General features: G+C 41.7%; 1 protein-coding gene across 1 annotated transcript in view; it reads right to left on the bottom strand.

The window, feature by feature from the left end:
• Nucleotides 1-26601, bottom strand: part of LOC132875498 (astrotactin-2-like) — a 908673-nt gene that overhangs the window by 32452 nt on the left and 849620 nt on the right. Inside the window, exon 20 of the mRNA XM_060912306.1 lies at nt 19887-20028. Coding sequence (XP_060768289.1) covers nt 19887-20028 — 142 coding nt within the window. The remainder of the gene's footprint in view (nt 1-19886; nt 20029-26601) is intronic.

The raw sequence follows: 26601 nt of genomic DNA, 5'->3' as shown, positions 1-26601 counted from the left end.
ACTGCTGCTGCCAGGTTGGGGACACAAACTAGTAGAAAGGAAGTGTGCCAACAGACTTCCTTTGTGGTCGATTCTGCTTTAAGGTAAGATGCATTTAATTATTCGTCTGCTGTGGGTTTGGAATCGGTAGTCTGACCGATTCGTTCATGTTTGTGGTGCCATTTGTTTGTTGACGCGTGTTGAAATGGAAGATTGGTTGTTGACATGATTTCCAGTGATGCTTTGGTGCTGCTGTGGATCAGATGTGTTGAGTAGCCTGACTGTTTTTTTTTTCTTGCGTGTGGTATCATTGTTTACGCGAGGTTGTTTTTTGAACATGCCAATGCAGACACGATTTCCCCTGATGAGTTATGACTTCAGACGTGATGCGTGTGTGGAGTCCGCGTGATATGTGCATAAGATAGGCTTCTCATGTGTTTGGAGATCCGCACTCTGAGACCAGCGCAAGCACCCCCCCTCCCCCCCAAGGGAAAAAAAGGGACCCCCCGAAAATATCGGCATAGTTCGAACACTGGGTTGGAGAGAGTAATGGCAAATAGTGAGTGCACAAACCATAGAAGGGAAACTGTACACAGCGCCAGGGCAGTGTGATGGTATGTCTACTTTTAGATTGTGTTAGCTTATCAATGAACACATTCGTCACTCGACGAGTTTCACGTCTTTACGACGGATACTTAAATGTGTGTTAGGTATTATTGTTGCAGTCTAAGCAGTCATTGTAGCAGCTAGATGAGCGAGAACCTAAAGGCCCGGTCACACAGCACTCCGCGTCTATATCACGTACAAAAAGATACAAAAATCTGGTGGACGTGGTCGTAAGTGGTAATTTTTGGTCAATTTTGGCTTTGCCGTGCTTTGTACGGGGTATGGCCGTCGGCGGCTGTTTCACTGCCATAGCACTGCCAAATCACGGGTAACCGCGGCTCAGCGTCGTTGGAAGAGCGGCTTGCTGCGCATATAAAAGCGGTAGGATATGTTGAGCCTGTATCAGTTGGTTCTGTTGGTGCTGGAGCATTAAGATGAGGACATCACAGCGTTGAGGGTTCATGTTCACCCCTTGACATCTAGACTGCAAGTGCCGAGGTCTCAGAAAATTACGGTATTTACATGCCGCAAATCAGAAGTGATGCAGAAGTGATTAGACAGTGATCAATCGAATTTAGAACTTGTTTGAGACGTCGTTTAACGGGCTTAGACAGTGCTATGTACGCGGAAAAATCCATTTCTCAGTGATAAGCCGCTAAACACACGCTATATCCCGTGATACCAACGCGTAACACCCGTCCGATGACCGTGCTCTGCCCGTGATAGACCGCCAAACTTTCGCGTCTTACCACGTCTCCCCAAGTTTTAATAACGGCCGGGACACTGATTATCACGTGTTTTTCACCTGTGTTGCACGTCTTTACCACGTGTGCCGGCCGTGGTTGTCCGCGGTCTAAAGTTTTGAGCAGTCCAAAACTTTTTGCCGCGTCCGACGCCGTTCCGATTTTCCCCTGCGTCCTGTCACGTCTGTATATCGACTGTAACACGTCTTAACTTCGACATCAACACGAACAATATCGTCTGCTTCACGGGAGAGCACTTTTTGACGGGTTTTGGCCGTGATAAAGCCGTAAAGCGCTGTGTGACCGGGCCTTAAAGGGTCTGTGCCATGAACCGTTATTTCTTCATGTCCAAAATGGCGGTCGCGCTTACGAAGGTCACGTGAGTGAAAAGGGTCTATAGAGTACCAGTCAAAAGTTTGTACACCCCTACAATCAGAGGTGGACAGTAATGAAGTACATTTACTTGAGTACTGGACTCAAATACACTTTGAGTATCTGTACTTTACTTGACTATTATTATTATTATTATTATTTTAACTTATGACTTTAACTTCACTACATTAGAAAGGCAAATATCGTACTTTTCACTCCACTACATTTCTATCAAGGTCCTCGTTACTCGTTACTATGAAGCAGCTTTGAAAGTGGATGTTTTTTTATTTTATTTTCTAAAATGTGATTGATTTTTTCACAGGTGACACTGAGACAGCGTATCAGTAATCACTAGGGTCACGTCATGTCCATATACAGACTGTATAAAATCAAGTTCAGTGATTTCTCAGAAGCATTATCTGAACACGATCAGTTGATGGTAGAACGGAAGGAGGCGGTTCTTCTGGGGAATGGACGCACCTATGGCCATACCTAGAACTCATGTTTCAGTTTTCTGAAAGGATTAAAGATTTGCTTCATTTTAAATGTTTGCTTTGTTTACCAAAATCGCACCACGTCACAGCCTACAAAAACTCACCATCCAATCTGTCGAAGCATATTGAGGTATGTAAACATTTTATTCCAAGAGAAAGCTTGTAAAAAGTTGTCTGAGCTTTTAGAGCTTGCAATAATGTTGCAATAGCTATGCAGTCTGGTTAGTCAAATGACTTTCTATGGATTTGCCCACCAAGTTGCCGTAGCCTTGTCCATGGCTAACATTAACACATAGCTAGTTAACTTGGACACTGTTAGTTAGCATGTACAGTAAAAACAGAGTTATGCGAACATGAGTAACGTTAACTCATCTGAAGTTCTTTCAGAAATGTGTTTTAGCATCATCTTGCCAAATAAACAAACTGTAGAAAACGTTCTTTTCTAGTAGCATTAGCTACCCAATATGATTTCAAGTTTGAAAAGAGTTTGCTAGCATGTCAGGTGGAGTTTTACTGACTAGCTAGCTTAACATTAAACCACCATGATGGCACAGCATGTGGTCATTTTGTGAATTCACATTTCTGTCTTTGGTAGCAGCATTAGGGTTTGTAAGCGTTGTGGCAATAATACAACGATGTGTTGACAGAAAATTTACTTTTAATACTTAAGTATTTTTAAAAGCAAGTACTTCAGAACTTAAGTAAAAATTTGAGTGGACAACTTTCACTTATATCGGAGTAACATTTGACCAGCGGGATCTGTGCTTTGAATTAAGTAATGAAGTTGGGTACTTTGTCCACCTCTGCCTACAATACAGTATATGTACAGGTTTTTGTCTATTTTGTATTTTCTACATTGTAGAACAAAACTGAAGATATCAAAACTATGAAATAACATCTGGAACATATATGGAATTATGCAGTAAACAAAAAAAAAAGTGTTAAACAAAATGTTTGATATTTTAGATTTTTCATCGTATCCAGCTAGGGTGACCAGACGTCCCGGTTTTACCGGGACAGTCCCGATTTGGGGTTGTGTGTCCTGAGTCCCGACAAAAGTCTGTCGGGACACGGATATGTCCCGGTTTTCGCCACTCGCGACGTTTGCGACTGAGCAGCGTGGGAATCATTAGCGGAGAAATGTCTGCATTTACTGTTTTGATGAATTGACAGGAATCGCAAACTTTCCTGGTTACCGCCCCCTGGCCCTGTGGCATGGGTGTTTATTTAGCCACATTATTCCAGACAACAGAACGTGTTGCCATGCAACAATAAAATAAACATTAACTGGCGCGAATGTTCTTTGTCTAGCAGCTAGCAGCAGTAATGCCGCAGCAATTATGCCGAAAAGAAAATGTACCTTTTCCAAAGATTTACAGGGCACCTACCCCTTCCTCCGAGAGGTGCAGAACAATGCGCACGAAGCCGACTGCACACACTGTAAGTGCTTTGTTCTTGTACTGAGTTGGGTAGCCTATGCTGCAAATGCTGTGCGCTCCTGTGTGGGCTTTCCTCGGGCTGTCGCCCCTCTCCTCCTTTACTGCTGTTTTGTTTGAGTGTATATTTACGGAAGCCGCGAGAGGCCCTTCATATAATCTTTTTTTATTCACCTTGTTATCCCGAGATAACGACACAACTAATTCGAGATCTCGAGAAAACAAAACCGTTATTCTGAGATCTCGAGATAACAAAGCAATTATTTCATGATCTCAGCTGGATCACTGTATCTCCGTCAGTAGAGACGAAGCCGGGCCAGTCTTCTCCGGAGGTGCCGCAGACTAATTTTGAAATGATCCCTTATTAAAAGACTTAATGCAATCTCTCCCTGTGTCAACCCCTGATCAAAATATTGCCTTATTAGGTGATCGATTATTCCAGACATTCTAATGACCAAAGTTGCGTCTATACAGAATGAGAAATAGCCCCAAAGTCAGCATATCACAAGTCTCTTGGCGCACCTGAATGAACCGTTTCTCAGCTGTTTACTCGAGATCATGAAATAACGGTTTTGTTTTCTCGAGATCTCGAATTAATTGTGTTGTTTTCTCGAGATCCTGAATTAATTATGTCGTTATCTCGGGATAACAAGGTGAATAAAAAAAAGGATTATATGAAGGGCCTCTCTCGGCTTCCGTAGTATATATTCTCAAATCACTTGTGTCTTTTTTTTGTTTCTGTTTAACACACCATTCTGACAGTTTGGCCATATTGCTGTGTTGAACAGCTTGTTCACTTCCATTAAAGTGTTCACTTTTGTCCACATCTTCTTGCTTTATTCATTCAGTTGTGGGGAATGGTTAGTAAGGTTGATTCTGACCGAGGCTATGTTGAGGTCACATATCTACTTTTTAAGTTCATGCTATAGTGCATACAATTTTAGAGATATAGCCTACATGTGCATATGCGTTCTTCTTGGTGTTCTCACAAACAGGTGAAATAAATCAGTGTAAATTTGGCCTATGGACATCAAAAAAAAAAAAGTCAAAGTCCTTCCCGTGCCTACAGTACCTGGTATTCCTAGGCAGTCTCCCACTCAAGTACTAACCAGGCCCAACTCTGATGGTGGCGCATCGGGCGGCACCGATCTCCGTTTCCGTAGCCCTCGGCCTCTCGCCTATTACGTAGCTAGGGTTACAGTGGGGGGCTAGTCCTCTGGTAACCACGAGAGTTTAACTCCCCATGCACATCTGTATTGCAGCGTGCCTTGCCAGATGATAGTAGGTACCATTTTTATAATGGTCTTTGGTATGACCCGACCGTGAATAGAACTCACGATCTCCCAATCGAGAGGCGGACACGCTACCACTAGGCCACTCGTCGGTGGCCTATGGACATAGCCTGGCCTATTCTCAGCCTTTACAAAATCTGTTGTCTGATCATAATTTAACTGATCTGTATACCACTATGCTACTAGATAACAAAATGCCTGTTTGTTTTATTTCATGTGAGATGTTGATAAATGTGAGCTTCAACAAAATGATAAGAGCACCTCTCTGAGTGTCACGTTTACATAAAAAAAAGGTGTGCGTGCACGAGCATGGTCGCGTGCAAAAGTGTCCCGGTTTCAGACTAGGGAAATCTGGTCACCCTATATCCAGCGTTTACCTTGATGACACTTTACACACTATTGGCATTATCTTAACCAGCTTCATGAGGTACACTGTCAGAAACAGGGGTACATTAGGAGTCCATTTCTGTCCCCCAACGTACAGTGTATGCTAATGTACCGTACCCCCTCAGGCTCAGAACTGGAATTCAACGTATTCCCTGGAATTCACCTCCATAGCATTTGATTTAGATCTTCCAAGTATTTGAAGCTGAGCCGTTTCTTGAACTTGATCTGATAAAACAATCATTTTCCAGATGGATAGTGACAATGTATGCTAATGTACCCCCTCAGGCTCAGTACTGGAGTTCAAAGTATGTGTACCTTTTTAGGGTCAGAAAGGTACATATATGTTCCTAATCAGTATACAACTGGTACACACAACAAGTACCTTAGGGGGTACTGATCCAGCGACAAGCTGTTGTACCGCTAAAGATACAATAATGTACTTTATTTTCTGAGAGTGTAGTCACCTGGAATGCTTTTCAATTAACAGGCGTACCTCGTCAAAAGTTAATTATTAGCGGACGAGTTTCTTACCTTCTTAATGTGTCTGAGATCAAACAGTAAAGAGTAAATCCTAAAAATACCCTATTAAATAGCCCCATTCCATCCACAACTGTAGCAATCCAGACATATGTCAAGAACCGCTCGACTAAGTAAAAAGAAACGCCATTCATCATTACTTTAAGCCAAATTGTCAGTTTATTTGTATCACGCTTTTAACAACAGACATTGTCGCAAAGCAGCTTTACAGAGCAATAAACACTTTAAACATAGGAACTAATTTTATCCTGAATAAATGTATTTATCCCTGATGATCAAGCCTGAGGCGATAGTGGTGTGGAAAATCTCCCTCAGACGTCATGAGGAAGAAACCTTGAGAGGACTCCGACTCAAAAGGGAGCCCATCGTCATCTGGGTGATAACGGATAGTGTGATTATAAATACAAGATATGAAGTATCTTTTATTGAATAAAAATACAGAAAAAAACGTTGAATTAGAAGGTGCGTTCAAACTTTTGACTGGTACTGTATTTATGGATTTATTTGTTTGTTTATATATATTTTTAATTAATAATTTACCTAAATTAGTAACATGACCTTGTCAGTCAGTATGACTGAAAATTACTTAAAAAAAGAATGAAAGAGTGTATATTTTTGTGGCTACTGCCTCAGACACGAAGCGAGGCAGTAGCCACTATGTCATCGTGTTGTAAGAATGAGTGTAACAATAGAGAAACTTCGTAACCAATCAGCACTTATCCTGACCGAGTTCGATTACCCGTTCTACTTCGTGATAAACTTTGGAACCAGTCAGAACAAGAAACGAAATAAGAGAAACCTCGTATAGTATCGGAAGATAATCAGCAGATAAAAAGATAAACGAAATTCACCTCGTGCTTCGCCAAGGCTACCGATTCGATATCAAGTGGTGTTTATTTTAAGAAAATTGACCTTTTGATGATCACAGCTTTTGTTTGGTTCTTCTTAAAGGTCAAATGAAAGGTTTTGTAAGTTTTTTTTGAGCTTTTTGGCAGATATATCGAGAAGCCGATATCAAACTTCTGCTATTCGCTTTATTTATTTATTTATTTATTTATTTTAGAGGCTTTACACTACACTTGTGAAACAAAATGTGCTCATTAGTACTAAATAATACTTCGAAGACAATTCATGAACAAGTGCTTTCTTTCTTACTATTTTGAAAATGGAACTCGTTCACAGCACTGAATTTTGAACAAAACACAGTAAACTAAATTGGGAACCAGAATACTCCAGGCCCTGATGCTGCTCACAGCTTGGTGATGCTTGCAAGAAATGAGGCGAGTATCACTGATAACATATATCTCATCTCATCTCATTATCTCTAGCCTCTTTATCCTGTTCTACAGGGTCGCAGGCAAGCTGGAGCCTATCCCGGCTGACTACGGGCGAAAGGCGGGGTACACCCTGGACAAGTCGCCAGGTCATCACAGGGCTGACACACAGACACAGACAACCATTCACACTCACATTCACACCTACGGTCAATTTAGAGTCACCAGTTAACCTAACCTGCATGTCTTTGGACTGTGGGGGAAACCGGAGCACCCGGAGGAAACCCACGCGGACACGGGGAGAACATGCAAACTCCGCACAGAAAGGCCCTCGCCGGCCACAGGGCTCGAACCCGGACCTTCTTGCTGTGAGGCGACAGCGCTAACCACTACACCACCCGGTCTCAAGCATGAGAAATTAAAAGGATTCAGACATTAATACTGTACTAAAAGCTATTATTCTATCCACATTCACTGGATATGAGCAATCGCGTGCTCTGATTGGCTACTCTATTACTAGGCTATCAACTCACATATCATGAGGAGAGAAAAACAAAATGGCGGAGCGTGTTGCTGAACCAACCGAGGACAAAATAAAAACTCTACTCAAAAACAAAACCCTAAAAATTGTTATCAGGTATTTAAAAGAATCAGAAATAGTGAAAATAATATAGGTTTTTGTGTTTGTCCCCCCCCCCCCCCATATGTTCCACACTCGAGCCCAGTCGGTGGCGGTAATGCACGTTTGCCAGCCACCAAAAAACCCAAAAGAAGAAGAAGAAGAAGTAGCAAACCCCCCAAAATACAAAAATAAAAAAGCAACAAAATGTGGTATTAAAGTATTTGATGGTGAGAATGTATTTTTTTAATTTTTCAAGAATTATTATTATTATTATCGCATTTTTCACAAATTGCTCCTGTCATTTTGCCAGTTTGTTTACAGTCTAAGCAGAAATTATTTTGTCGGATGTTTTGTATAAAGTTTTTATTTAGCGAATTTGCAAAAAATAAAAATAAAAATGCTCCGTTTCTTAAAATCCAGTGAATGTGGCTAGAATAAAACAGTTATTCCACTCAATCTCGTCGTACATGGATTATAGACAACTCGGTGCTACGCGCCTCGTCGGCGATCGGCTCATGTACGACTCGATTTCATGGAATAACTGTTAACTGTGTCAGTATTTTAATGTTTATACAGTATATTAAGGTAAAATGGGACCCCAGTCATGAGATCACTCGTGTACACTCCGAACACAGTGTAAACGTTCTTTGTATTTGGTTCAAACATTCAGGATTTAATGTACATGTCTGGAGCACATGCTTTATGCAACACTTCATAATTCCGGCCACAGCATGGCTCATGCCTGGTTTATGATGTTTTGCAGTACCACGAGATTCAACTTATCTCTTCTTGGAAGATTTATTTATAGATACTAAGCTGTACCAAAAGTTCAATGATGAACACGAGGATACCTTTGCTCCTCTGCAAACGAGCAAGTCATCATTTTAACCACCATATTTTACTTTTTATTTCCAGTGGCCAGAAGAGCCCTTTCTGGTCGTTTGATTTCACAAGAATTTTCACTGAAAAAAAAAAAATGCGATGCTGTGTTGTTGTTTTTTTTCTCGAGCAAGGACAGAAAATGTATCTGTTTGAATGAGAAAGCAGTAGCAATGCTATCTTTTACTGATTAGAAAACGCGCCATTGAGCAGGCTAAGAGTTCTCGACGACGTAACACTTTACGCAAATGGAGATCTTATCGAAGGACAGAGAGGCTGTCACTGATAGCACCGCTACAGACTAGTACAGTGCATCCTTGCATATCTCAAGCTATTTCAAGTTGGTGAGCATTCCAAGTTTCACCATGGCTTCTTTTGACCTTTTGTGTTGTGCAACTCTAATAAATAAACAAACAAATAAATAAGTCCCCCCCCCAAAAAAAAAAAAAAAATAACAAGGCTTAGGAAATCATGAGGTTTCACTTTATTTTAATTACATAATTCATCCTGATTCTCATTTTTAAATGTTCCATTTCCAAATCCAAATGGTTCTTCAGGAATGTTGAAAGCTATGTAGAACCCAAACCCAAACTGTTTTTGAAGGATAAAAATGTCATGGTGTTACTTTTTTTGCATTTCCATACGGTACTTGCCAAATCTACCGATTCACATGGTAGTCGCACCTGGCTTTTGACAGGTGAATACCGCCTACTGCTTTTAGTTCTAGAAAGTACTGCATAATCTCATCTCATCTCATCTCATTATCTGTGGCCGCTTTATCCTGTTCTACAGGGTCGTGGGTGAGCTGGAGCCTATCCCAGCTGACTACGGGCGAAAGGCGGGGTACACCCTGGACAAGTCGCCAGGTCATCACAGGGCTGACACATAGACACAGACAACCATTCACACTCACATTCACACCTACGCTCAATTTAGAGTCACCAGTTAACCTAACCTGCATGTCTTTGGACTGTGGGGGAAACCGGAGCACCCGGAGGAAACCCACGCGGACACGGGGAGAACATGCAAACTCCGCACAGAAAGGCCCTCGCCGGCCACGGGGCTCGAACCCGGACCTTCTTGCTGTGAGGCGACAGCGCTAACCACTACACCACCGTGCCGCCCAGTACTGCATAATAATAATAATAATAATAATAATAATTTCAACTTATACAGGTAGTCGTCGACTTACGACTGCGTTTGGTTACGACTAACTGGTCGTAAACCGATCTGGTCGTAAGTCGGCCTGTGTTAAATGAATGTAAGTATATTGTGATGTGTAATGATATTGTAATCGTCTTAAAGTCTTATTTTATCAACATTTTCTTATTTCATTACCTCGGCTCATTATTTGGTTTAAGTCAAACACTGCGTACTACACTGCGTACAGTACAATTCGTTTAATATGTGCAAAACAAAAAATACAAAATACAGGTGTGAAAAATAGAAAACATTTTAGTTTGAAACATAGCAAAATACAAATGTAAAACATAGCAAAATACAAAACTTAGTGACCGCTGGCATCACTGGTGCTTGGCTGTGGGTCGTCTACGTCATCATCAGCTGTTGCAGCGCTCGGGCTGGCGGGAGGATTTGCTCGTTTCATAAACCAGGAGCTGGGGCGGAAACTGTATGACGGAGTGCGCGAGGGCGCGCGCGAGAGACTGCGCATGTGCCTGGAGCTGGGGCGGAAACTGTCGTATGCTCAGCTAGCTCAGCTGGGAAACACTTGCCAGTCGTAACCAGACGGTCGTAAAGTCGATCGGTCGTAAGTCGCATAGGTCGTAAGCCGACGACTACCTGTATAGCGCCTTTCTCACACCCAAGGTCGCTTTACATTTACAAAAAAAAAAAAGTCCACCAAAAGAGGGTCAGGATGTTATTGCAGTAGTGTAGCTGTCTACAATCCGATCAAAAGGTGCACAAAGGTATGTCCCACACCGCCTGCACTGCCACCGGGAAACATCGCTTAGAACACCACACTATGGATCCACAAAGCGAGCACAGAAGCACCGCCACAAAGAGCGTTGGTATTTCCCAAACCGCCTGCACTGCAACCGCGACGCCACTGGGCAACATCGCTCGGAACACCGCACCAAGCACAGGAGCACCACCGCAGAGAACACTGGATAACCCTGATGTTAAAGAAAGCAATTAGCTCATTGCAGTCCATAGTGAGGAGCACAGGCATCACCCATGGTGGCCCAAGGCCTGAAGAGAACTGATGCCCAAAACTGGGTCCGGAGCTATGCCACAACTGGCAGACAAACATCAGATCATGCAATCACAAAAAGAAAAACAAAAGGATGAAAAATAAAAATGCTCCAGTGAGCAGTGGCAGCCAAAATGCACACAGCGTACTCTCAACCGGAAATGAAATCAAAATTACAAAATAATCAATGAACACTGTTGGGTTCACTCTTGTGATCTTGCTTCAGCTGTTTTCAGCACAGGGGATACAAAGACACAGTAATCAAGTATACCATGTACTGAGAGGCTCCGGTTGAAATTATGGATTCTCTGAGGTGACATGCCCTGAAGAAAACCATACTACACGAGTCACTGAAGAGAATCCCTCTCAGTGCGTGGTATATTAGATTTATATCCCTCATCAAGGGGCGGCATGGTGGTGTAGTGGTTAACACTGTCGCCTCACAGCAAGAAGGTCCGGGTTCGAGCCCCGTGGCCGGTGAGGGCCTTTCTGTGCTGAGTTTGCATGTTCTCCCCGTGTCCGTGTGGGTTTCCTCCGGGTGCTCCGGTTTCCCCCACAGTCCAAAGACATGCAGGTTAGGTTAACTGGTGACTCTAAATTGAGCGTAGGTGTGAATGTGAGTGTGAATGGTTGTCTGTGTCTATGTGTCAGCCCTGTGATGACCTGGCGACTTGTCCAGGGTGAACCCCGCCTTTCGCCTGTAGTCAGCTGGGATAGGCTCCAGCTCGCCTGCGACCCTGTAGAACAGGATAAAGCGGCTACAGATAATGAGATGAGATGAGATGAGATCCCTCATCAAAAAATTCCAAACTAAAAGTGTGAAAATCGAATCTCGGCATCAGCTCACTGGAGGCAGCCATGTTTGTTGTTTACGTCGGCGTGACCTTCGACCTGCGTATGTGCAATGTACCATGCTGTTGTCTGCCTTGCTAGGCATGATCATGATACGTAGATCTACACACACAGAAACGCTCGCAGAGCCACAGCTGTGACTCAATTCAGCTGTATAGCTTGAAATTGTGACATCAATATGAACTCATGGTATATCCAGGATATACCTTGACTGACTCATATGTCTCCTTTTTTTTTTTTTTTTTTTTGACATCACGAGATACATTACCTAATCAATGGTGGAGCTATTTTATGTCATGTGAGCCATCCTTGGCCAATCCCTGCATGGGATTTTTTTCTGATGAGGGATATAACGTCAAATAGTCCTATTAAGAAGAAGAAGCCAAGAGCCAATGGAATGGAATGGCACGATGTTGATAATGATGCTGAATCTAAATTGTATCGCTCGATTATATCACGCCATTCCATTGGTTCTCATTATGGCTCTAGCCAATCGGCAATGAGGTGACATGTTGCAACAAACTGAGTCAGTATTTGAAAAACCAGACATGCTCTGGTGATCACGAACAATGAAAACGCTGAAGGAAGAAAAAAAAAAGATGATTCGCTATGACAAGAAGTTCAAGGCGACTTGGTCATCAGAGCATCAAGGTGAGGTGACAAGCAACATTTTGTGATGTATGGTATGTTGGTCTGATTTTTTGATCAGTTTTCTTCAAATATGGTACTCTGAATGCAGGAGGATGCACCATTTTACACCATTTTTTCACAAATTTCCAGGAGGGTGTGCCCCCGGACCCCCCAGAAGGGTGCGACTGCATCACGCGACCTGATCTACCGCTTTTAATTCTCTGGGGGTTGCCAAATACGCAATACACATCTATTAATAGAAAGAAATCTTAATTGTTCCAGAGGCTTTCAGGATTTCAAGAGCACAAATACGGCTTCCTTTCCAGAAAATGGTTTTAAGTCGAACTCCTTCAGAAACCATCAGACAGGGATCCGTTTTCCTGATTTGTGAATTGCAGCCCCAAGTCCATGTTACAAGCTAAGCTAAAACGAATGCGTCAGAAAATCCCCCGGTTCTAGGAATGGTTTACGGGCTTTCTTTCATCAGTTATGTTCTAAGAACAACATATTCACCATTGAGACCTGGTAATAAAAAAGGGAAAGGTGATAAAAACTAAAGGCCCTGAAGAGCACTGGGGTGGAAATAAAACAGAAAACCACACAGCAGTTGAAAATGCTGGGAAATGACTACAGCATGTTCTTGACTATCCATTTGTTTTCCCATTCTTTCTTGGCATTTCATTTCCATGTTTTTTTACGAAGGGGTAGTGGGGAGGGTTAACTGGATGGCTGAAAGTGACACATGATAGTGTCAAACCATTCAAAAGTAAATCCTGTATTCTAGAGATCCTTTTTATAGCTTCCAAAGACTAATTTATGATCTGCCTCGTTTCTCAAATAAAAGAGCAGACAAGAATAAACAATGTATGATAATTGATGGGAGGGAAAAAAAGATGCAAAATAAATCAACACGACCCATTCGTCATGTTCAAGATACTTATGCTCAACAGAGCCTTATGTTTTGCCAGAAATCTGGACATGTCTGTATTTGATGGTTGTAGAAAGAAAATGTAATACAAGTTGCAAAAATCGTATGATGCTGTTTGTATCGTTTCTATTGTAACTTAGCGCTTCGAGGTTTCTCGGATAATAAGAGCCAACGACCTAGTACCTCGGACCTAAACTTGTTTAACAGATGTTCCACACAACTATCATTAATCATAGCTGGAGGGACATTGAGAAACCTGTATAATCTTAGACTAGTTAGCTGACAAGCTCGATGCTAACTAGCAGGCAACCATGCTATGATCTTAAGTTCTTATTTAACTAGCAGGCTCAATGCTAGCTTGCAGGAACTGGTCTTGTAGTTATGTTCACTTCTTCTTATAAACAATTAAAACCTCAATGGTATCAAACAAGCTGGTTAACTAGCAGGATGGAGGCTAACTTGCAGAAATCATGCTATATTCTTGTAGACATGTTAAGTTGCTCTGTAATTTTACAAACTAACAATCTGAATGTAAGATAACTAGCATACTTGATGCTGATGAACAGGCAACCTTGATATCATTTTCTTGCTACATTCAGTTCTTTTATAATGTTTGTAAATGATTAAAATTTGGGTGATGGCCAACAAGCTGTTTGCTAACTAACAGTAGGCGTATCAGACGCTCACTGTGAAAATTGTCCATGCAGACGCTCATCTAAGTTTTCAGACCTGTCACTGCTTAACTCTTGAATATTTTCTATCATGAATACTATCATTAAAAAGCTTATAATCTCTGCTTTCCAAAGAAATGTATCTGGTTAAGATCTGTTCAGTACTTTGGGAGTAACGGCAGGTTGAAGTCGGTACAACAGAGTAAAAACTCTGCTTGCAGGACATCAGGAAATTGCCGGTGCTTTTCTTTTTGAGTCACGGGAAAGCAGTCAGGCTTTCGCTCTCTCTTTTGATCGGTTTCCGACTGGATTACTCGTGATATCAATCAGATCACTTTTATAGGGTTGTTCTCTCGCTCTCACTGTTTCTGATGAAGTGTTCAGCAAAATTTTCTGTCTGCTAGTTTTGATGTTATGATTCATGGGAGACTTTGAAGTGAGTTTTCATAGCTTTACCTACTTATTTTTTCAAATAAAACTGATTCCTGTAAATAAATAAATATTTTAGAATATAACTGGAGTTGTTTTGATGAAAAATATTGAGAGCTTTGTGGTCGGAATGAGATTAAAAAAAATGGAAGTCAGAAACATGACGGTCAATTTCAATTCAGTTAAAGGTCCCATGGCATAAAATTTTCACTTTCTGAGGTTTTTTTAACGTTAAAATGAGTTCCTCTGACCTTCTTAAGTCACCCCAGTGGCTAGAAATTTCATAATGTGTAAACCAAACTATGCCCAACATTTGAGAATGGCGCGTCAAAACGGCGCGTTGATAAACTCTTCCCTTGCCTACGTCAGCAAGGGAGATGATCCCCACGCCCCCCCTCTGGATTCCCACCCACTGTATGGATTGCCCGCCCAGCTCAAAAGTTGCCACCAAACATGGAAGTTGCGCTGTACATGGATGTGACAACACAGAAAGGAGTCTGTTTTTACTGCCGACGGGAGAGCCCCTGAAGACGCAGTGGCTTAATTTTATTTACTCCAATAATACGCCGTCGAGTCTACCTAAGACGGTGTATGTTTGTCAGAAGCATTTTCCTGATGAATGTTTCCACAACTTGGGACAGTACAGGGCAGGTTTTGCACATCAACTGTCACTGAAGCCTGGGTCCGTACCAAGCATCCCTGCCGCATCAGCCACAAACAGCGAACAAGTAAGTGTATAACTGTTAAGTCGTTTTGCCGTGTTTTAAAATCGGTGCCACGTTAGCCTTGCAATGGCTACATTAGCTGTGCAGCTAACCGCTTCCTGCAGTTAGCCAGGTACTCTGCGCTACAAAACCAAAAAGCATGCAGCATGCTCTGTTATATAGCCAATCAAAACAGTTTTTACAAAGACACCCACATTCTTTTTTTTAAGTCACTCGTTCATTTTATTTGTTTGTTTGTTCAGTAAAAACCCAAACATTTGTTGAATTTATTTTATTTCCTCGCATCGCACCTTAATGACGTCAGCACGCGGTATTTTTCCCTTCGCGGTTTGTTCCTTCTCTCTCGCCATAGTAAGACACCCACATCCGCTTGTTCTGACCCACTGGAGGTAGCGTCACAGTGCTGTTAGCCAATCAGAGGTAACACGTTTACATGTCATGAATATTAATGATAAGACCCGCCCCCACCCTCTACCCTTCCCCGCCTCCTGCTTCTCATTAGCAAAACTACGCACTGGGAAAAGCGCTGAAATGGGGCTTTCTCCCAGGAGACTATATCTACGTGCCGAGGGTTCATTTCGAGAAAGGCTGCGGATATAACATCCGGAAACCTCCACGAGCCCGTTTAAAGCATCAACAAACCACCATGCCATGGGACCTTTAATGTGAATTGTTTATTGGGTGTGGCTCCCACAGTTTTTTCGAGGTTTGCCTTGAAAGCTGTGAATATTAATAGAAATAATCACGTATATTCTTTCATATAAACACTAGTAGGCCCTACTTTTATGAAATACAAAGGTCTACAGAGCACAAAGAGGGGATTAGAAATAATCTCTTAATACTTTTTTTTATTGAGTGTACCAATTTAATGTTTTACCTAATTACCATAATTAATACTAATTAAATACTAATTTGCAGAATTTGTTTTTACTGATTTTTCAAACTTTGTATTCAGTATATAACCATCTATGTGCTGCCAATTTCTATGTAAATATCTTGAAAAATAAAGTTACTAAGAAAAAAACATTTGATCTTATTGGTTAATGGGGCCCATTTTGGACCATTTGATCCTCATACAGAATATTATGGCAGTTTTTGAAAAATTAAGCCGTTTTTTCAATCTTTGATTTGTAATATCTCAAGAAAGGATAAACATTTAATTCTGTAAAAAAAAGTATTTTGTTCTGCCTACAATTCTGAATTCAATTAGACCAGTTTGGATTGAATTTTCACCTGATATGCCTACCATGTTATGATTACTTTCTTGGAACATTACTTCCTTTCCTTGGAACGAACACTTGGGGGGGAAAAATTCAACAAGACATTAACATTTGTGGTCGTAAAGAGTCAGGATATTTAATTGCAGTTTTGCACCAGTGCAGTTTTGGAAGTACACCAAACCCTATAGTGCTACAGTGGTGCTTGAAAGTTTGTGAACCCTTTAGAATTTTGTACATTTCTGCATAAATATGACCTAAAACATCATCAGATTTTCACACAAGTCCTAAAAGTAAATAAAGAGAACCCAGTTAAACAAATGATACAAAAATATTATACTTGGTCATTTATTTATTGAGGAAAATGAGCCAATATTACATATCTGTGAGTGGCAAAAGTATGTGAACCTCTAGGATTAGCAGTTAATTTGAAGGTGAAATTAGAGTCAGGTGTTTTCAATCAATGGGATGACAATCAGGTGTGAGTGGGCACCCTGTTTTATTTAAAGAACAGGGATCTATCAAAGTCTGATCTGCACAACACATGTTTGTGGAAGTGTATCATGGCACAAACAAAGGAGATTTCTGAGGACCTCAGAAAAAGCGTTGTTGATGCTCATCAGGCTGGAAAAGGTTACAAAACCATCTCTAAAGAGTTTGGACTCCACCAATCCACAGTCAGACAGATTGTGTGCAAATGGAGGAAATTCAAGACCATTGTTACCCTCCCCAGGTGTGGTCGACCAACAAAGATCACTCCAAGAGCAAGGCGTGTAATAGTCAGCGAGGTCACAAAGGACCCCAGGGTAACTTCTCAGCAACTGAAGGCCTCTCTCACATTGGCTAATGTTAATGTTCATGAGTCCACCATCAGGAGAACACTGAACAACAATGGTGTGCATGGCAGGGTTGCAAGGAGAAAGCCACTGCTCTCCAAAAAGAACATTGCTGCTCGTCTGCAGTTTGCTAAAGATCACGTGGACAAGCCAGAAGGCTATTGGAAAAATGTTTTGTGGATGGATGAGACCAAAATAGAACTTTTTGGCTTAAATGAGAAGCGTTATGTTTGGAGAAAGGAAAACACTGCATTCCAGCATAAGAACCTTATCCCATCTGTGAAACATGGTGGTGGTAGTATCATGATTTGGGCCTGTTTTGCTGCATCTGGGCCAGGACAGCTTGCCATCATTGATGGAACAATGAATTCTGAATTATACCAGCAAATTCTAAAGGAAAATATCAGGACATCTGTCCATGAACTGAATCTCAAGAGAAGGTGGGTCATGCAGCAAGACAACGACCCGAAGCACACAAGTCGTTCTACCAAAGAATGGTTAAAGAAGAATAAAGTTCATGTTTTGGAATGGCCAAGTCAAAGTCCTGACCTTAATCCAATGGAAATGTTGTGGAAGGACTTGAAGCGAGCAGTTCATGTGAGGAAACCCACCAGCATCCCAGAGTTGAAGCTGTTCTGTACGGAGGAACGGGCTAAAATTCCTCCAAGCCGGTGTGCAGGACTGATCAACAGTTACCGCAAACGTTTAGTTGCAGTTATTGCTGCACAAGGAGGTCACACCAGATACTGAAAGCAAAGGTTCCCATACTTTTGCCACTCACAGATATGTAATATTGGATCATTTTCCTCAATAAATAAATGGCCAAGTATAATATTTTTGTCTCATTTGTTTAACCACATTCTCTTTATCTACTTTTAGGACTTGTGTGAAAATCTGCTGATGTTTTAGGTCATATTTATGCAGAAATAGAGAAAATTCTAAAGGGTTCACAAACTTTCAAGCACCACTGTATCTATAAACCACCAGGACACTAGCATTGCCTTTGTCATTCAAAGCAACACTGCTGATATTCCTTTGTATTTTCTCTATTTTATAAGTGTGTATCTCTAGTATTTCAGTCAAGCAGAGCAATTGCGTGATTTCTAACTAGCTTGAGTGTTTACATCATACTTGGCCTCTTATTTGAGGGTGAAATGAGTAGATTCTGTCACCATCTTTAGTGCTAAATGAGCTATAAATGATAATAGGTCATCAGGTTTGAATTAAATCTAAATGCCTTCTTACTGACCATGTAGCAGGATGTGACAATCAAGACCCCCAAGACCATCAATCATATGTGCACATCAGGTGTTAAAGCAATCACAAAAGTACAGACAGTACTTCCTTCGATCAGTATAATCAGCACTGAGATAGCCAGAGAGTTATCAGTCAGAAAAGTAACATTTGCAACACAAAAGCAAAATGATTGCGTTTTCGTACAGCGGACCAAGCCAACAGGCCCCGTCAGTGTCTCCAGCTTCCTGCATCGACATCCATCCTCGCTCTGATCTGTCTAATTCACCATGACCCTGTTATTCCCCATCGCAAAAGCCGGCACTGCTGAGACCACAGTGTGTTCGTGTTAATAAAAGCCAGCTGCACTTCTCCATACTGATGGAGGGAGAGGAAGAAAAGCTCTGCTCCAAACAAATAACATGGCTGCCATGAGCAAAAACACTCCAAACAGGATGTGGCCATCACACGCACCAGAGCAAATATTTTGCCGAGTCACACTTGCTTAGGACCGAGAAACGCAGACATAACAGACCCTGTCTTTTCTTTTCTTTTTTCGAATTCAGTTTTCACTGAGTCTTTTCATGGCTTCTCTGTTGCCTTTGCGAAGCCTGTAAGCCATCACTTGAGGCCAGTCATGCAACAATGCGTAAATACGTAACAATTACGCAAACTTCATGCTAGTTCGTGACTACTTGCCACTGCTCGTCAGTCAAAGTGGGTTTGGACAAGCTCTTCACGAAAGCTTAATGCTACAGTGATGAAGTGCACAGATTTTGTTTTGAGCACTTTCAACTGATCTCATGCAGGCACAGATTGGGAGGTTGCCTTGCTGCCTCACAGCTCCAGCGTCTCCGATTCCATCCTCCAGTTTGGGTTCTGCTGTCAGAGCTGACTGCAGAGTTCTGCATTGTTCTCCCAGTGTCCATATGGCTTTCCCCTTAGTTCCCTGGTTTCCTCCTAAAACCATGCTTGCACCTATATTGCCTATATATATGAAAGAGTACCTAGTGCACAGCAAGAAGGTTCTGGGTTTGAACCTTGCAGCCAACTAGGACCTTTCTGTGTGGTATTGTATTATTGGCGTTACCCAGAGCAGCCTGGGGAGCAGTTGGGGGTTAGGTGCCTTGCTCAAGGGCACTTCAGCCATTCCTGCTGGTCCAGGGAATCGAACCAGTGACCTTTTGATCCCAAAGCTGCTTCTTTAACCATTGGTTCCCATGGTCCCATGGTGGTGTTTTCATGTTCTTCCTGTGTCTGCCTGGGTTTCCTCCAGGTCCTCCAGTTTCCTCCCACAGTCCAAAGACATCTGGATGAGGTCAACTGACTACTCTAAAAGTGGCGTGAATGCGAGTGCGAATGGTTGTTCTTCTCTGTATTGGCCCTGTGATAGATTGGTGATCTACCCAGGGTAAATCCCGCCTATTCGCCTGAAGTCAGCTGGGATTGGCTCCGACTTCCCCTGCGGATATCTTAATGGATAAACAGTATAGATAATGGATGGATGGAGGACTTACATATCAAGAACTTACTTATAGAGGCTATCAGGTTCCAGGCACTTAAAGATGAGGGAGTAGATGATGGAATGAGGATGTTCTCCACTTTTTCTTCCAGGCACCACACATGAGGAGCCCAATCCAGAGAACAGGTCATCCACCAGACTTAGTACCTCTCCTGATAAATACAGACAGAGAGAGAGAGAACCAAAAATGTGAGCAACTATGCCACAAAACCAACCCTGAGAAACTGAAAAACATTAAAACATTGTTAATTGTGTTGTCGTGAGCTCACCACACATGCAGTTGACTCAACTAATCACATGCGTGTAAACAAAAACACCACATTTTTTTTTGTTATATTACTGTATCTGTCGTAAACAGAAGCCGACCACAGGACATCTCCCGACTACATACAGAGAAATAATGATATGCTGACAAAACACTTCCCAGCACTACCCAAGAGGTGGACAGATTTTTCCAAAAGAAGCCAGAAGCAAAACATTTTAATTTGAGCGACTTTCCACTATTAGTAGGTAGCAGACACGTATCAACATTTTTTAATGCATGCCAAGATACATATCTATATGGCGTGACGTGCCTGGGTTGTATGAAACCAGGGAGCGGTTAAAAATGGGTTGCAGAAGGGGAGGTCGAGAGAAAACGAAAGAAAAATAACATGAAAGGTCTGAACGAATGAATGATATAGGCACTTTCCCAGAAGGCAGTCTGTATTTAAAGAAAGCTTCCCGCACACATACCGACACCTCAGGAATGCCTGAGCCAAGATCTCTTTTCCTAAGGTCCCAAAGCTGTTAGGGTTCTCTCTGGGGCCACCACATCTCACGTACTTTTGTATATTTTACAGTCTTGACATTAATTAAATAGAAAACAATGGAACGTCAGCTTCACCTCAGACCACAACGCGACCCGTGCGGACTCATTTGAATGATAGAATGCCTTGAAATTCATGCATAGCTTCCTCTCTTCCAGAAATCCAAATATCTCATGTTCTATATGATACAATAATATGAGTCGCACTCCCACGAAGCCAGTGGTTAATATATGACTCCATATGTTATATTCCGTGTATAAATGGTGAAGGGGTTACAGAAGGCCAAAGCGAGAGGCATAATCATAATACTGGATCAAGCATACCTTCTTGATTCTCGTTATGATGATTCATTTTCTATAACAGCAGCTCTGATCGTGGTTTCTTACAGATGTTTTCTGTAAGGACATGTTTATTTAAAATTTACCGCCAAAGAAGCCTCCAGTGTCAGCATTTCGGAACAGTCAAAAATGGTTCAAGGTCAAACTGTAGGTTTTCCACTATAGGAAAGTCTTCAGAACAGAAGAGTTTGCAAGATCTCAGTAACACAAGTGCGTTTTTTAAATCTTATTAACTTCCCAAGAGAAAAAAGGGGATGGTGAGGAAATGCCACTTACATCCTTTAAGTGTTGACAGGAATAAACACTTGCTGTCCAAGTGAAATAATCAACTTTGCAGTGGTAACATGAACTTCATTTCATCACACCAGCCCATAACTGAATGTCTTCCGATAATGTTCATCCAAGCGCTTTATTCCTTACACAATGAATACGAGACTGACAGTGACGGCGTAGCTCACTCCGGCTCCGTCTAGTCCAGAAGGAACGATCTAAAGTGGGCCACCTTGCGCAATAAATATTGCAATCTATATACACTATATACAAGCGATATATAGAAGTGATAGCCAACCTAGGAATACCGACCTATTTGCCAGAAAGAATCCAAAATGGCGAGGAATTGCCCAAGAAGAAGCGATTTTTGTTGAACTGCCCATTAAGGCTTAATTAGTCCATAACTTCATTAATAATTGTAATGAAGCAAATCTGGGTAGAAGTTATATGCAACCTAGGTACCCCTACCTTTATGCCAGAAAGAAGCAAAATTGGTGAAGAATTGAAGGAGAAGTGATTTGTGTGGAAACTGCTCATTAGGGATTGATTACTCCATATCTTCATTAGTTATTAATTGCAATTAATTGCAAATTTGTGTAGAAGCTATATACACCCCAGGCAGACCTACCTTCCTGCCAAAAAGAATAAAAATCAGTCAAGAATTTAGAGAGAAGAAGCGATTTTCGTGAAATGTAGATGATGCCGGACGGATGCCGGACAACACATGACGGCATAAGCTCATCATCTGTCGGCTGGATGAACCAACAAGGAAAGTAAATTACACTTTCAAACACCGGTTCAACAGGCTACACCATTTATTGACACCGCCCCAAGTGCTGTCATTACAGATGCATTCATTTTGTGGAGAAAATATTATAATCAGGGATGAGAGTTTTCCGCTTTTCGGCGGATTTCCGCTTTTTCTGAGCGAAAATCGATATTATGCCAAATCCGTTGAGATGTTTTTTTCATTGAGGGGGGTTGGGGTATGTTCCTTCGTGATACTCAAGCGTACGACGATGTTACGTTTACATTTTCGCCATCTTTAGTCTCGCTAAGTCTCGCGGTAGAATACGTGTTATCTACAATGTAATTGGCCAAAACATCGCTGGTGAGAGCATGATAGCCAATCATAACAGTTCTTACAAAAGTACCGCATCTGTTCTATTTTATCGAAACTTGCACATGTTCATCGTCGCTGCGCTTCAAAAATACGTTTCTCTTTCGTATCGGCTTTTTTACTCAAAATGCCGAATACAATTGACAAGCGAGACGAAGCGAAGGTACGTGAAATCGATGCTGGTATAAAAAACAGAGAGACAAGCTCTTGTCTTTGGCCAAAAGGCTGAAGAAGTCGTCGAAATGATTAAATGAAAATGAGAAGCGACTGTGAACTATAAATAATTGTATAAAGTGTACATAGACATTATCCCATAAACTTAGCATTCGTTTGATTTAATACATTGAACATGTATATGATGGTCAGTAAATCTGAATTAATGCTGACAGTTTTGAAAACTTAAATATTTCAAAAGACTTTGAAATCATATGCAACTAATGAGGACATAGGGTGACTGACCTTTTCTCATCTCATCTCATCTCATCTCATCTCATCTCATCTCATTATCTCTAGCCGCTTTATCCTTCTACAGGGTCGCAGGCAAGCTGGAGCCTATCCCAGCTGACTACGGGCGAAAGGCGGGGTACACCCTGGACAAGTCGCCAGGTCATCACAGGGCTGACACATAGACACAGACAACCATTCACACTCACATTCACACCTACGGTCAATTTAGAGTCACCAGTTAACCTAACCTGCATGTCTTTGGACTGTGGGGGAAACCGGAGCACCCGGAGGAAACCCACGCGGACACGGGGAGAACATGCAAACTCTGCACAGAAAGGCCCTCGCCGGCCCCAGGGCTCGAACCCGGACCTTCTTGCTGTGAGGTGACCGTGCTAACCACTACACCACCGTGCCACCCCTACTGACCTTTTCTCCCTAAGAAATTTTATTTAATATATGAACATTTTGATAATTAAGAAAACTTACGTTTAATGTGAATTTAGTTTGTCATTTTTGTTGATCATAAATTATAACCAGGGTGCGATTTGTCAAAAAACCAGAAGGGGGGATGTTTTTTTTTTTTTTAAAAATATGAAACATTACAAAATTAAGGTAACAATAGGCTAACAGCTCAATAACATCCAATGATATCAAATGAATAACACTAAATGAAAACGAACACTAAACCAGAGATAGTAAATTCATCTTCCTATCTCTCTGACTAAATACACGAACACTAACACAACAAAGTTCGCATTGCTTGTCGCGTTGCTGTGATGTTTCTCTCCCTCCGGATTAAATGGACAGTGACTCGAAAATCACTAAAATACATGAATACTAAATGAACAGTTTGCTCTGATGTTCATGTGGCCTTTTCTGCTTTCCCGTCGGTGCGCTATCCGCCGCGTTTCGCCCTTCTTTAATCCACATTTCTGCGAATTTCTCAGCAGGGAAGGAACGCACGTCTGGCCCATTGACAGCGAGGAAAAGAAGGCTGTCAGTGTGGATACACATTCCTTCTGTTGCGCTCATCAGTAAGGATGTGATTCATGGCGCTAAATCCACGTTCACGCTCTGGATATTGTTATTATCTACAATGTATCTATTTGCTGGGGACGTTCGTGAACATCAAAGCTGCCACTTCGGGTCATTTTGAAAGTGAGTGCAATGTAGACCATAGAAAACTGTGTCACAACATGCCTGTCATGTCAACTTTTGTTTTGGTTTGTTTGTTTTATTGACGGGGTTGTCCCCGAGGATTTTTTTTCAGCAGAGATAAAAACCAGAGGGGGGGATGATCCCCACCATCCCCCCCAGCAAATCGCACCCAGATTATAACCATAGCCTTGAATGTAGAATGTGATTTTATTTTGAATTCAAACAATACTCCTATTGATTTGAAACATATTTTCATGTAAATATATAAAAAAAGACAACAGATATGTTTTGTCTACTACAGCTCAGATTGCAGGAAAAGTGGTTTGTAAGGCCTTATTTTTCAAAATTTTCCTGGGGGGTATCCCTCCCAGACCCCCGGCTTCGGGCGCCATCTTGTTTTCTGCTTTTTTGGTGACCACCCACTCTCATCCCTGTATAATAATCTCATCTCATCTCATTATCTCTAGCCGCTTTATCCTTCTACAGGGTCGCAGGCAAGCTGGAGCCTATCCCAGCTGACTACGGGCGAAAGGCGGGGTACAGCCTGTTCAAGTCTCCAGGTCATCACAGGGCTGACACATAGACACAGACAACCATTCACACTCACATTCACACCTACGCTCAATTTAGAGTCGCCAGTTAACCTAACCTGCATGTCTTTGGACTGTGGGGGAAACCGGAGCACCCGGAGGAAACCCACGCGGACACGGGGAGAACATGCAAACTCCGCACAGAAAGGCCCTCGCCGGCCACGGGGCTCGAACCCAGGACCTTCTTGCTGTGAGGCGACAGCGCTAACCACTACACCACCGTGCCGCCCCCTGTATAATAATACTTCTGCAAATTAGCAAGCTAGTCTTGTAACTTGTATGGAACTCTGCTAAGTGCTGTTTGAATTAATTTACCACATGCTTCCATTAATGCACTTTAGGTTATAGTATGTGTAGATTGTTGTTTGACTGCTCTCTGCTAGTATCAGCTGCTAACTGATTACCTGAATCTTGCTACTAGCTAGCCACTTGTTTGCTAACTAGCTTTATCTAGCAAAGTCGATTTTGTTTTGCAATTTTTTTAGCCGATTCCTACAACAGGACCAGATTCCTTCATTGCAGAAAGTGCGTCATGTCTCCCACATGATCAGTGTTTTCACTGTGAAAGAAAATATAAGTACTCCTACAAAGAACTTTTTTTTTTAATTAGCTAACTAACTTAGCATTTTAATGTATATATTACTATCCAGATTATTGTATGAATTATATTACACCAGTTGAAACATGTAGTTTAGGTTATTTGTGATGCTAGCTAGCTGCTAATGCTAGTTCGATATATTTTCTTGCTATGAGGCAGCTGCACAGTTGCTAACTAAAGGAAGACAATTCATTTCAAGCAAATTATACTTTAAAACACATTACAACAGGATATGATTTTGTCCCTGTTGAGACCACCTCATGATGGATGTTTTCATTGTGAGGAGAAAATGTAAGTACGTAAGCATTTTTTTTTTTTTTTAATTAGCCAGCTTTGTCTTGTCATTTAAAGGCACTGACTGGAAAGTTATCTGAAATTTTAAAATGTTTTTATTGTGCATGGCATTTTCCTAAGTCTTGGAAGAACAATATCATGTGGACGAATGGGATGTGATCATTTTGATGTCCTGAGGGTTGCTTTTCTCCATTTTGGGACCATTTTCCTCCCTCCTGAGGTAAATAGTATGGCCCTACGGAAACAGGAAATAGCCAAACGCTAAGGGTGATGATACACGGGGCAACTTTTTGGGCAATGTTGCCGAGCAATGTTGCTGGGCAATTGCGTTTTGACTCTTTTCTATTGAGATTGGGCAACATTGTTTCTTTCTGAATGGTTTTGATAATCTCTGGCAACTTTTTGAGATAAGCCAATCAGAACGCGAGTATCGAGTCATGTGACCTCCGGTGAGGTTCGGATCAGAAATTTCAAACAAATATGGCGGCCGCTCAGTGTCAGTGGAGTGAAGAGATGGAGAGATTCCTCATCTGTTTTTATGCCGGTAAGTTATTTTAATATTCTATATGGAGGAATTTACCTCACCAAAGCTCTAAAAAACAACAGACAGCTTGATTAAATGGTCACAGCAAAAATTAAGACATCGATTTTTTTTAGCTAACTGTAAACTGCCATTGCTAACTGTTGTTGCCCATTGTTAGTTGCCCTGAAAAGTTGCCCTGTGTCTCACCTAGTTGCCCGTTGCCAGCAACATTGCTCAGCAACATTGCCCAAAAAGTTGCCCCGTGTATCATCACCAAAAGAGCTTGAACTATGTCACTGCATCACACCATACATGTCAACCTATACGGAATGTCCGTATTTTATACGGATTTGATTCAATAAACGTAGTATACGGGCGTATAAATAAAGTTATACGGATTCTTTAAAAAAACTTCAATATTTATTTAGAGCTATAATCAATTCCCACGATGATAAAAGAGCGCATAACATTTACAAACGTACTGTACACCACACACAGCCAGTAAAGAGTCTTATGAAATCGCGCGTTATCTTGTGGTAGCGAGACTTCGTTCCACTTTTGATCATGCGCACACCGCA

This window comes from Neoarius graeffei, chromosome 28, assembly GCF_027579695.1.
Source record: "Neoarius graeffei isolate fNeoGra1 chromosome 28, fNeoGra1.pri, whole genome shotgun sequence".
In the NCBI taxonomy this organism is placed as follows: Eukaryota; Metazoa; Chordata; class Actinopteri; order Siluriformes; family Ariidae; genus Neoarius; species Neoarius graeffei.
This window is presented reverse-complemented; position numbering and strand designations above follow the sequence as displayed.